Raw genomic sequence first — 13858 nt, 5'->3', positions numbered from 1 at the left:
GCGAAGTGCGACCATCGACTCAGATCATGCATGCACTCAAAACTGTCGGCTATCCAAAGCGATAGAGGATGACACCCGTGAGTCATACGCAAGTGAGACATAGAAGTGACCGGCAACACTCGCCACCTTTGGTCGTCCTTTGTACCACGCCCTCCAGTTCCAGAAAGAGTAGAGAGAAGAAAGTAGTGAAAAGTGAGTAGTGAGAAGTAAGAAGGGAGAAACGAATCACGAGAAGTTAATGAGGAGGGAGAAGTGAGTAGTAAGGAGTAGTGTGAAATGAGTAGTGAGAAGTAAGTGGTGAGAAGTGAGTGATGAGAAGTGAGTGGTGAGAAGTGAGTGATGAGAAGTGAGTGGTGAGAAGTGACTGGTGAGAAGTGAGTGGTGAGAAGTGAGTAATGGGAAGTAAGTAGTGAGAAGTGAGTAGTGAATAGTGAATAGTAACTAAAGTTACTATATATATAGTTCGGTGGTAATAAAAATCGGGAGCCAAGTAAACGTCAAAAGCGGAGCCAAACGTTTTTCAAAATTTGAGCTGTGGGAGTAATGTTAGTAAACACACTTTATTTTCATAGAACTAGTCATTTTCAACACCCACTAGCGATTATAATCGTTTTTCGTAAAAACCTGCACATTTCTCCATAATTTCAAATTTAATTTCCAAAATCAGAGTTGCAAATTCGCCTGGTTTTCTATTCGCCGAACTATATATATATAGTAACTATAATAGTAACTATTGAGAACGTATGATACGATAGCGGTGCCCGCCACGGTATAATCTAACGCGACCGAAGCAACCGGATGTCGCTGACAGCTGTGCGTTATCTCTCGAAGCCACGCTGCCGGAAGAGGGTAAGCTGGATAAAGTCCCTCTTAAGGACTGTAGTTGGAATGCCGTGAAAACAGTCATCAAAGCCGTAGCGGAGAACGTCTTAGGCCGTTTGGCACCGAATCGACGCGATGTAGCGAATGGTTTGACGAGGAGTGCCAGCAGATATTTGGTGAGAAGAACGTAGCGCGGGCACAAATGCTGCGGAAAGCCACCCGTCAGAATGGGAAGCAATACAAACAGAAGCGGAGATAGCAAACCCGACTCTTTCAGGAACTACCGAACTACCGAAGAACTACCGCCAAGAGGAGAAGGAGTGCGAAGAACTCGAGCAGCTATACCGCTGTCTCGACACAAGGAAGTTCTATCATAGACTCCACGAATCTCGCAAAGGTTTTGTATCGCGGGCCGAAATGTGCCGAGACTTTTTTTGACTGACGATCGTGCGGTGATCGAAAAGGGGAGGCAGCACTATGAAGAACACGATGGTAGCATGCAAGAGAACGGTGCATAAAACCGAATAATGAATCACGAACGCGGCGAGCCCAGTATTCAGTAAGTGGCTAAATACTGGGGTCGCATTGCATCCGGAAGGCACAAGACGAAGAGGGAAACAGCGGGCGAGGTGGCAAGACCAGGTGGAGCGAGATCTGGCGAGAACTGGGAGCCCGCGGAACTGGAGACCAGCTGCCAGGGACCGAATTAGATGGAGAAATTACGTTACGCAGACCTTGTCATAAGACGTGCTAAATGGATTGAGAACAGCTAAGGCAAACTCAATTTGGAAATCATTCATGACTACTTTCGCTTCGAAAGATGTTGAGCTGTTGAATCAAGTGCGCCGCTGAATTTTACTTAGTCTTCTGTACAGAATGTAAATGCGAAGATAGATCGGATTGAGGCGATTAAACTGCTTGCTGACCTCTAGGAAGTTCTAGAGTTTTTAAACGGGAAATGTAGCGGAATATATTCAATGAAGAATGAACGAAAGAATAGCGAAAAGGCATGAACCATGAACTGAACTCGTGCTGCTTGAAAAAGATCCGACTATAGACAATACAGGGAAGTCGGACGGTGCTTTAAAATACATACAAGCCGAAACAGGACAGAGACTGCGGAAGATGGACAAACTGTGGTCAGAAATGCTGCTGAAGAGGACAGCATTTTCCTGAACTTTTGAAAGTCGAACATCACCGCGAAACTGCACTTTCAAATTCCACGTATAAAATTTTCTCCAGTTTCCTGTTCAAAAGGCTTAGTCTGTTACGGTTTTTGAGAGGAACATTTCGGAACGACTGAGTTCCTTGCGACAGGTCCTTGATCAATTTCCAGAATAGTATTTGCCGACCAACCATCTTAAAGCTGGTGACCCAAGGGTAAGTCGCTTAGAACATTGTGGCAGGCTCAATTTAGGGAACAGCTTACCTCATAGATTGCAATTGCAGTACATTCATTTCACAGTTTATGGCACACTGTGGCCCACCTTTTTGACATTTAAATTTTAAAACGTTAGAAATTGGCAGCCCTGCCAATGTTTGTTATTATCAAAACGATAAAAACAGTCAGTATAAGCGGAGGCGAGTTTGGCAGGTTTCACACGATCAGCACCTCGGCAGCACAGTAAGGCACAGACTGAACAAAATTTACATGAAATGAAGCGGACGGAATGATCTCAGCGACTTACCCTTGTGGTGGCCTCAAAGTTCAAAGACACAGACTTCCAAGTGGCGCACGATTCAATTAAGCAGCAATAGTAATGGAGGGTTATTCTCGAAAATGGGTTCCCAAAAAGACTGATTACACTAAGAATTTGAATCGGCGTATCCGTTCGAATCATTGTATTTAAACAAAATACTTCGTGCATTATACGAATGCTATAAAACTTTATGGTAAAAATAGCATAATACCGACACCTATCGGGAAAGATCACAGACAAACAGACGTTAATTCCACCGTCCAATCAAAAACCACTTATTATTCGAAAAAGCCTGTTTCGCAACATGACCACTCCGCGGCGCGTGAGTGTTGCTTCGAGTTTTCAGTATAAAACCATACAAATGTAAAAACCCTACATCGTAAAACCCTGCAAATGCAAGCTACTCCGCAACATGCATAACAGAGGGTGCTAGTGTGCAAGCAAAATGTGTATGACGATGTTTTTAAAGGATTTTTTTCTATGTGTCATGCCAGTTCGTCAGTGCTGATATGATCGGGAATCGAAGTTGAGCTCGTTTGCTATATTAGCGTTAGTACAGCCGACGATACCGCAAACCACAGAATACGACCACTGCATATAAGGCAGGTCCTAATTGTACCAGTATATTTTCTCTTCATACAATCTTCGCAGCCCGATCTCGTCGATAACGATTCCAGATAATAACCCAGCATTAAATACGTTCTGGTGCAAAATATGCTACGAATGTGTTCTCGAACCAAATACGAACCGTTCGTAATAACAACATTTGCGGTAGAAAATAAGGAAAAAAACCTCATCACTCACCTTTAGCAACCAGCTGAAAGTCGGCCTGCTGCTCCCTGTCCTCGCTCCGCCGGGTTGGTGTCTTCGGGCCCGAGATTTCCGTTATCAAAAACTGTATGTGATCGGAGCGTTCCACCGTTCCCGGTGCTGCGTTCCTTGCGCTGGGGTTCGTCGTCTTCGTTGCCTTCGTCGCCTGGGGCTGCTGCTGCTGATTGCTATCACAATTATTGGTATCGTTACTACTAGTGGTCACCATCGTTTGGCTATCATCGAAAAACAGTCTACTATTGCTTCCGTTTTGACTACTACTTAAGCTAGATTTATTGCCGTTGCAATACGTAGCTTCGGTTCGGGATGCAAGCGTTGTCGAGCTTTTGGAGGTGGCTAAATCTACCGCGGGAATCAGTAAAGAGTAGGAGGAGAAGAAAAAAAACAAGCAAACAGGAAAACTACATGTTAGTACTACGGATCGGGTAGGAAACAACACCGGGTGCGACGTACTATTCAGTCTATTCGATAGATAAGATTCACCGTACGTTTTCGACAGCAGTATTCGTTTACATAACCCTAGATTTGCTAATTCAGGCACAGCCGGATCGGCCGAAGTGATTACAGGAACTGGCTTTTCCGCTATTGTTGCAGGTGAGACGATAGATTTGGACTTCTCTTCCGGTTTGGGAGAGGATACCTCGATAGGGTCACCTTTTCTTCGGATGATTTTACACTCTACATCTACTCCGTGCAGTTTTGAGGCCACGGCTTTTACTATTCCTATCACAATGTGCTCCAGCCCGGGACGTTCCGAGTAGTAGTGCAGCACCAGCTGGCCGTCCGTTTCCGTGCAGCGAAACGAAGGTGCCCTCATTCCCGGATACAGCGTTCCGAGATGATCGTGCAGAGCGTCCAAGTTCTGCAGGAAATCGCGCGGCGTAGCACCGAGCACTTGAAGAATTTTGTCATAACCGGAGTCTTGACAGAATTCGAAAAAAGTCTTGCCGAACAATTCCAGTATGTCGCCAGCGGGAATGTCTGTATCAAAGATGACGGGTAATATGGTTGTAACCAATCGAAACAAGTGTCGGTACTCACTTAGGATGTCCACGGCAGCTTCTATCAGGTTGTACGTGATGTCATCTTCGTAAATTTGGCGAACCAAAAACTGGCCCTCCATGTTGACCTGAGCTTTTTTTCTGAAAATAATCAAGGTTAAGAAAAAAAGCAATCAATAGTATCTATTTGATGTGACAATATACGCTCTTATGATACAACTCAGCTACAACTCGTCAGCATCTTTTTAACACTTCATACGTGCCGGAAACCGTATAACAAGAAGCACCTTTAAAATGAGCATTCCCGCAATTCCCGGTAGAAAGTGGATTTTGTCTGTTCGGTAGAAAACGCTTGCGGAAACGTGTGGGTTAGGAATTTTCCTAAAAGTCACGTACGTTGCGTTTTCCGCTGGAAACACCTGCAAAGAACACTCGTTGGTTGGAAATAAATATCTCGTCTAGGATGAAAACAGCCATAGCCACAGAAAGGACCAAATGTGTAATGATTTCACAATAATCTGTTTTTCCTCGGTACCAACCGGAACGGAGCAGATTTTCCGCTGTTCCTGTTGCCTGTGAACCCGACGACGCGACGCGACGCGACGGTCGTGGTCGGGAACGGTTTGGACTTTGGGTTATAGCTTCGGGGTTCGGTTGAGTTTTCATTTCCCATCCTTCTCTCATATGAAAATGGTTTGAAAAGGGAAAACGATCTAATCTCATTATGATGTTCATCGACGCGTAACCGGTGCCGGTGCTGGTGCTGTGTAATTCGACCAATTAAATACGAGTTGTTGCCCATTTTCTTGTTCTTTCGCGATGTTTGCGCTGAAAGTTTCTCCCTTCTGAGTTCATAAGACAAAAGACGGTTGGTGTTCGAGTTTCGGGAAAGAACTTTCACGCTCATTACGATTGAGATTTAAGCATGATTGCTAATAACTAATTATCATCTAAGTTAATCAACTATTTATTTGCCCATTATAGAGAAATTATTGGTAAACGCCAAAACGAATCGAACAAACACAAGTGAGTAAATGAGATTTTCCTACGGGCATACCCAGATTTTTTCACAAAAGTCAATTCAGTCCAATCGTGTTCTGATTTATAACCCTCTAAATGAAAAGAATCATGAAATTTTTTGTTGTTCCTGAGTTAGGCCGAAGGTTGCCAGTTAAATATGGATTTTGTCAGATTTTTGACTGCGTGCTAGATAAAGCGACCATGCTCAAAATTTTTCCAGAAATTTGCTTATAGAGTATATAACACTGTATTTTGTACAATTCTGATTACACGTTTAAAGCTGCTTTGTACTAAAAATAAGTACTCTCTGAGTATATGATCAATGCCGAACTATAGATTAGTTCATTCGTATTTGAGCCGTGCTGACGTACGGAATCGCTAAGTGATTTAATCATCAGTAAAAATAAAGTATCCTTTCTATTCGTTGATAGAAAATACAAAATAAACAGAAAGAGAAAAAAATGAAAACGGTAGATAGCAGAGATAAAACCGAAAAGAAAAACAGAATGTGGCAGAAAAAGACTTAAAAGAAAAAGAACGGAACAAATGCAAAACGGAATAGGAAAGAAGTTTAAAAGCGAAAACAGGCAAAACCGGATCGAAAAATATTAAAAATTTGAAAGGTGATAGAAAATGACAAAAAACGAGACTGGAAAATAGAACAAAGGAAAGCCAGAAAACGGGAATAAAACGGAAAAAAGACGAAAAACGGTAATAAGGAAACTCATTATTCAGAAAATGGACAAAAACAGGATAGGCAAAGAAGAGCAAAGGATAAGCGAGAAATGGAAAAACAAGACAGAAAAAGAGAATAAACGAAATAAGGGAAGACGGAACAGAAAACCAAAGAAACCAAAAGACAGAAAATGGGACAGAAGAAGAAACCAAAACAGGAAAAACGGACTAAAGAAAAAGGTAAAATCACAGACAAACAGATGAGACACTCGCATTAATTCCATCGTCCATCCAAAAATTGCTCATTTTTCAAAAAAGCATGTTTCACATGTCCACACCGTGGCGCTCGAGTGTTTCTTTGAGTTTTCAGTTAAAAATCGTACAAACGTAAAAATTACACAGTATAAAACCCTACAAATATAAGCTACTCCGCAAAATGCATAACAGAGGGTGCCAGTGTGCAAGCAAGCAAAATGTATAGCAAAAATGGGCCTGAAAACGAGAAAAAACGCAAAACAGAGGAAAATCAAGACTCAGGAAATGGGTGAAAAACAGAACAGGAGAAGAAGAGCAAAGCAACAAAGAAAGAGGAAACAGCGAAAAATGGAAAAACGAAAGAGAAAAAGAGGGAGAACGAGACTAGGGAAACAGAAAACAAGAGAAATCAAAAGAAAAAATGGGACAAAACACGGGAAAATGAGACAGAAGGAGAACAAAACAAAAATAGCAAAAACGGACTAACGAAAAAAGTAAAACAGCAGAGAAAAAAAACGAAAAACGGGAGATAAAAAAGGAAAATTGGAGAGGAAAGAGAACAATGCAAGCTAAAAACAGAATAAATGTGACAGAAAAGATGGGCAAACGGGGTATCAAAAAGAGGAAAAACAGAACAGATGAAGACGAAAAACGAGATTAATAGAGTTAGAAAAAGGCGAAACAGAAAACGAACAAAAGGGAAAAAGAGAAGCGAAAACGGGAGAGGAAACAACAAGAAACGAGGGAAAATATGAGGAAAAACAAGACTGAAAATAAGAAAAAATCGCACAGCAAACAAAGAATAACGGAACAATTGTACAAGAAACACGAGACAGAAAAAGAAAAATGAGAGGAAAAAAGAGGAAAAACGGATGGAAAGTGAGAGATGTAGTGAAACCTGCTTCGCCGATGCAGATTGAAGCTGTTTTAAAACGGGGCGGTGCTCTTCAATTGAAACCAAAACTTCATTTCTTCATTGATTTGTGACGTTTTGCAATTGAAGGTTGTTAGAGCCTTTGTTCGCAGCTCATAAATCGTGCCCATAAAAATATTTTTACTAATAAAATTTCATACAGCAATTCGGTAAAAAAAATCTGTAAAAAATCAGTAAAAGTCTACTTGCTGGGTGGAGAAAGTTAGCAAAACGTGGAATCTTTTTATAATTTCGTTAAAAAGATAACTATAAGATCAGTTTATTCGGAAAAATCTAGAAATTTAAATTTCTTTTTTTCGAGAAAATGGGCGACTGTTATTTTCTATGATTTTTTAATCTTAGGCTACTTCTTAAAAGATTAAGCTATTTTTATAAAACACTTTTTACTTTTAACACGCTTTTTATTTCTAGTTTAGGTTTGTGTGACGTCCAAAAGGGGGGGGGAGGTTGAGTTTTGTGACACAATCGGACAGAGGGAGAGGGGGGGGGGGTCTAAAAAAGTAGAAATTTGGTGGACGTCTTATTTGAATCGTCCCCTATGCAGAAAAAATCACGCCTGAGTTTTCTATTTTCATGGCAAGAATCACAAAACTCACACATATTTCTTTCCGCTTGATCACATTCTGCTTTGCTTCAATTGCTACCCGGAGCTATGCACATATACATACAAATTCCTTGTTGAACAGCAAAGGCATTCTCTCGTGTGATACGTAGCTGTGACTGAGCGCGAGGGAATGAATCTCTAAATAAATCGCAAAGTTAAACTAAAACGCACATTCAAATTACATGTTTATCTAAATCTTATTAGGTTTGTTATTTTCTAGTTAAGAAAATGTCGATTCCCGCGAAAGAAAAATTTAAATTCCGCCAATATGTTTGCCATCTTAATTCATGAATGTGTGTTGCAGTTTTCGGTGCTGATGTTTTCTCTGACGGTAAATTCTCTTTTGCTTTCTGGTTCGTTGTATGAAATGCCAGCTGTGGAAGCAAAACGCTCACAGCTGAATTTGACTCACATCACATAGCAACAGAGATAATAGCGAGAGAAATTCATATGTGAGTTTCGCACTTGTGATCAAGGTTGAAATTTCATGTGTTTGAATCATTGAGTTTTTTGCTGCTATGAATTTTTCAACATTGGTACAGACATCTATAGATTAACCCCACACACTAGCAACTACAAATCATACGCCTTTATCAAACGTGTTTGAGCGTTTGATAATCCAGTAAGGATGAAAAATGTTAAAAATAGGGCAAAATGTGCAAAATGGGGCACTACCCGATGACAAACAGGAAAGAGGTGGGAACCACGCGATTCTCCGGAAAATTTCACATAAGATCACCTATATTTTACAAGTCTGCAGGCCGTATCTTAATTGCGTCCGTTTTTTCTCTCGTTTTTACCCATAGTGCAGTGCTGGAAAAAATCACTTTATCGAAACTCAAAATGATTGATTTTGAGTCAATTCAACATCATAACTCTTTTTTCCAGAAGGAATATGAATATCATTGAAATAAAAATTCGTTGATAAACCAAGCCGCTGACTTTCGATGTTGCTGTATATTCGTTTCGAAAAATTCATAATGCGTTACAAAAAAGTCAGGGCTGAATACCATTTTCAGTTCCATGGCAGTGAATATGAATATTAGTTTCAGCGCCTTGCACTGAATATTTATATTCTAGTGGATTGGGACGCAGCAGATTGCAGTACGCTTTGTGATGACAATTTACTTTAAAGTTGAGATAACTGTTTGTGCAGTTTGCGTTGAAATCAAACGTTTATGATGAAAACAACGCTTAGTGAAAATATCAACACCTCGAGATGTAACTGACATTTTTGATACTGAGTATCATTTTTCTTTTCGAATTCATTGATACTGACATTTGATATTCAGTTTTAGAGATGGAAAAATGATTATCTGTTCCAATGACGATTCCAATTTGCAGTTCTATATGAATTAAAGCTTAAGCCCAAATTAGTCCAAATTCAAGCCTAATTGAATGTCCTACGACAAGTCTGATTTCAAGTCCAATTTTAACTAGTAATTTCTTGTCATTCCAAGTCTAACTTCTTGTACATTTTCAATTTTGATTTTAAATGCAATTGTACCACAGCGAACAGATTACCAGGTAATCGACAAAAAGTGTGTAAAAGGTTTTTATGTAATCTACCAGTAATCCCTCAATAGAGCACCCCTCGAGCAGTAAGTGGCAAACTAAATCTTGATGTCGCTGCCATCGTTGCTATGTAACTCTAGCACAAAGAAATATTGATAAAGGTACATGGATATTTTTTTATGCGTTTGGCAAACTATTTCTGGAGGGCGCCACCGACAGATTTTACACACAAAAAACAAATTACTTCCTTCGAGCCTGTTAGTCTGTTCTCTGTGATTGTACCCGAAAGCTCGGAGGCGTTCATAGAGCTGACTGCTGAGGACGGCCAGTCGTATTCAGTTGGTTAAACAATCGAGACTTGGGCGATTCCTTGTGGTAGTAGTTTAGGTTTTGCACAGTAAACACGAATAAAGTCCTTGCTATCTATAATTAATCAAATACACTCAAGTCTTTTTTTACACGGGGGATACGTGCCGTGTAAAAAAACCGTTTAAAAAAAACCGCGGTAATTAAAAAAATATCATAAAAAAACCGTGTTAATTCAAAAATCGTAAAAAAACCGTGTAAAAAGAGACTTGAGTGTATAGTGATTTCCGACGCAAATAGTGCTAAATTCTAGTGTTTTAGGTTAAACAGTACAAGAATAATTTGTTTGTGAATTGTGCAAATGCTTGAAACGCAGTTTCACACTATCTGTGTTTTATTCTTCTTAAATCGAATCGAAGAGGAATCAAAAAAACCAATTTCGTGAAATACCTACTGATCTGACATCAGTATTTAAATCTATTGGGAACCTGAGATAAGTATTTGGTTTTTCATTTGTGTATTACATAATGCTCTATTAAAATATATTGATGTAGTTCGTGGTAGATCCGTGCTATGAACGGGGAAGAAGAGTTTTTGCTTTTGTCATTCGTGCATTTGAAACATGTCGTGTTGCTTCGGGCGGGCGGCCTTCGAATGCGTTCTCGTTGTTCTGGAATAATTCTCGTTGTCGATGCAGTAAACTCCCGATGATATCACAGTCACGCGCGCGTAATTTAGTGATATTATACTATTCTTTATACTGATTAATAAACAATGCTTCATAATTTTCGCTATCAATATATAGTTTATGAAAGAAAAATCAGTTATCGTCAGTCATCGATCGATCAGCAGTATACCATCGTGTGATCAACCCAAAACACCCTGTTGGTCTTGCGCAAGGATAAATTTTAGCAAGGAATGCCGTTTTTACGATAATAGTTGTCGCGACTTTGGTAAGCGAAGTCATCGAGAAGGGCATTGTGCATGACGCTTTTCATCGAAATCATCGTCTAGCACTCTGACCAAGCGAACACAGGAAGAACTTGCGATGCGAAACATCCACCAAAGTCGGAAAGTCGTTGACGTACAGCTCAATGGTGTCCCGCGATGGCTGCAATTGAATAATGGGTCAGACATATCTAGTCTTGAGTCAAGCTTGATAGTTCTAAAGCGTCCAAAACAGCGTCTGGAGAACCACTTAATCTCAATTCAGGGCTGCAATGTGGCATAACCCTCAACAACATCACCAGAAATGGTAAGTATTATATATCAGCTCCTAACGTTCCTCTCGAAATTTTAAGCATCGATCTGATGGATCAGTTCAAGTTACGGTATCAACCGATCATTGCATTCTGCAACCACTCAAAAGACTCAAGTTATTGCCAATGATCGGGCCCATTTCCCTGATGTGTTTACCACGAAAATGGGCCTGTAAAATAAACTCTGATACAATTTGTGCTGAAGGACAATTTCAAGCCGGTGCACAGTGGTCCAAAAGGGCAAAAAGCGGAACTTTTTTCCTAGTGTCTTTTGTTTTCATTTTATCATTTATGGTCTTCAGCACTTATGTTCGTATGAATATCCCCCTTAATCTAAAACTGTCAAAAGTCATCGCTTACTATGACGAAAATAAAAAAAATAACTTTTTAAGTTAGGAAATATAGACATAGTTTCTTCGGCAAAGTTGTAAATATTGTAAAAACAAGCAACTTTGCTGAAGAAATAAAACTTCTATCTTTATCGAGTGCTGAACTATAGGGCATATTCTTTAAAACTTCTTTAAAAATTGGTTTTTCATACTTAGCTTTTCTCAGTTGCATTTTTCAAGAATACAATGTTCTAGGCAATTATCGAAGCTCTCAAAATACAGGTTTTTGCTGAAGACCGCAAATCTCTTGGACCTTTTATTGCTGAATTATCGCATATTCAAGTTTTAAATTTTTATAGCTTCACGAGCCCATGGGGTAAAATGGAGCAAACGGATTTATGAAATCAGCGCTTCATCTTGAAGCTTAAGTCGAGTACTATGAACTTGTATGGGTTCCGCTTGTCCCCAACTACACAAAATGAGAGAACGGCAAGCATACGTTTTAAGTGTTTTGCGTTCGCTAAAGGCTCGATACACGTCCATTTTTTGTGTTAGTAGATAGACACATGGTTTCTTCGGCAAAGTTATGGAAAACATAAAGACAAACAATTTTGCTAAAGAAATGACATTTCTATCTCTATCGAGTGCAGAGCTATAGAGTATTTTCCTTGGAAATTCTTTAAAAATTAGTTTTTCATACTTAGCTTATGTTGGTTGCATTTTACGGGAATATATGGTTCTAGGCGATTATTGAAGGATTCAAAATACACGTTTTCACAGAAGATTGCAAATCTCTTGGACCCTTCCTCACAAAGTTATCGCTTTTTGCTTGTGAAGGTAAGGAAAAATAAAGCTTAAATAAGCGATAACTTTATAATGATAAAATGAAAACAAAAGACACTAGGAAAAAAGTTCCACTTTTCGCCCATTTGCCCTGTGCGGTGTTTCGATTAAACCGGGGGCCTACATAATGCAGAGCGACTACACCGCACAGTGGTTTGATTGCTCGGATTCGTGAACTTTTTTAATAACTCTTTTCATAGTGTTTTTTTCAATATGACGTATTCGGAAGAATTTCTGTATATCAATAGATGCAACAACTGGTGGTTAGTATTAGTTTGGAACTCACACACAGGTGGCCCTGCAAAATTTAACTTTCTAATTTGATGATATAGAGCTATAGTATGTTCTAGAAAGTTTTAGATAATCTTATTATGAAGCTTTTTGCTGAAAACATTATTCCTCTAAGTATCACAGTTTTTGAGATATTAAGCGTCTTTCATGACGGACCCCCAAAAATCGGGTTTTTCACTGTAACTTCAAAACTGTGATTTAGAGAAAAATAGTGTTCTGCAAACATTTGCATCTATTAAAATCACACACTTTTGCAGAAGAAAGTGAACACGTATCTTCTATACAGAGCGAGTTACTGAACGATTTAGGTAAAAATTAGCCTTATTTCGTACTGCTATACAATAAAAACTTGGAAAAACTGGCGACCGAGATATAATTAAAGTGAAAGTACATTCAAAACTGATCTTAAAACATGCTACGTCATTTGTCTCTTTAAGTATCTTCATCATTTAATTTGCATTTCCAAAAAGTGTTACTCAGTCTTTTAGAGACATATATATATCATAGAGTTTACTACATCCCATCGCCCTGTTAACAGCAAGGTATGATGCTAATCTAACAAGCCAGTCGTCGTATGTACTAATCTCGGCTGTGTGGTACTGCTAGAGTTTAATAGGATCCTTACACTAGCCCTGTAATTGTCCTGTACTCTAATAATTGGCTGCGAAGCCTGCTGATATACAAGAGTAATGTCCTCAAGACGGTTATACTCAAAGCTTTGCTCTACTTGCATCGCAAGAGACTAGTAAGAAAAGTAAACTAATGTTAGGTAATTAAAAGTCATTACTTTGAGCGTCTTAGCAGAATCTCGAATACAGGAATATTGTGATAGATTTTTGTAATGTTTCCGTTTTTGTTTTCCGTTTAAACTTTTTCTTCAACTCGTAATGTTAGGGGTTTTTAATTTCAGGTAAATGACAACATAATTGTAAATAAATCTATAAAAAATAAATATATAAAAAATAAATATATAAAAAATAAATATATAAAAAATAAACATATACATACATAAATTTTTATTTAATAAATACAAATATACGATTCTAGCTACAGTATGCTCTAATAAATATTTCAAATTAACTTCTGCTGAAGTTTCCGAAATTTCTAATCCTCTACTAGGATAGCAACATTTTTTAGCTTGCAGAACTTTATAGTAGGATGGATATAAATGTACGTTGCGGTCCAGAGCACCTTTACGAAGTTTTTCGTATTGATCCTTGGACAAATTGAGATCTAATATTAAACCCAAGGCTTCCGTTTCCGAATACAGTACAAATTCGGACTTAGTTGATTGTTGTAGAGTTGTTACCATTTTCACAGCTCTTGTCGGAGTTGTTTGAGTTGCCTGTTGTACAATGAAAGCTGCATCACCTCTACCATCTTCGCGCAGCTTCATTTGGGCTGCAAACGCCAGTTCATCAGTTTGGTGTTCGCGATCGCATTGCTGCCGTTTTACGTCTCTTTACAGCTTCG

At 39.1% G+C, this 13858-nt stretch overlaps 1 protein-coding gene across 1 annotated transcript in view; it reads right to left on the bottom strand.

Annotated features, from left to right (window-relative positions):
* The window catches only part of LOC128746313 (guanylate cyclase soluble subunit beta-1), a 51722-nt gene that overhangs the window by 11762 nt on the left and 26102 nt on the right, over positions 1-13858 (bottom strand). The window contains exons 2-4 of the mRNA XM_053843362.1: positions 4395-4495; positions 3807-4334; positions 3327-3695 (exon numbers count right to left, since the gene is read on the bottom strand). Of these exons, the coding sequence (XP_053699337.1) occupies positions 3327-3695; positions 3807-4334; positions 4395-4495 (998 nt within the window). The remainder of the gene's footprint in view (positions 1-3326; positions 3696-3806; positions 4335-4394; positions 4496-13858) is intronic.

The sequence above is a fragment of the Sabethes cyaneus genome, chromosome 1 (assembly GCF_943734655.1).
Source record: "Sabethes cyaneus chromosome 1, idSabCyanKW18_F2, whole genome shotgun sequence".
NCBI lineage: Eukaryota > Metazoa > Arthropoda > Insecta > Diptera > Culicidae > Sabethes > Sabethes cyaneus.
Note: the sequence above shows the minus strand (reverse complement) of the source record. Positions and strands in the feature narration are given on the sequence as shown.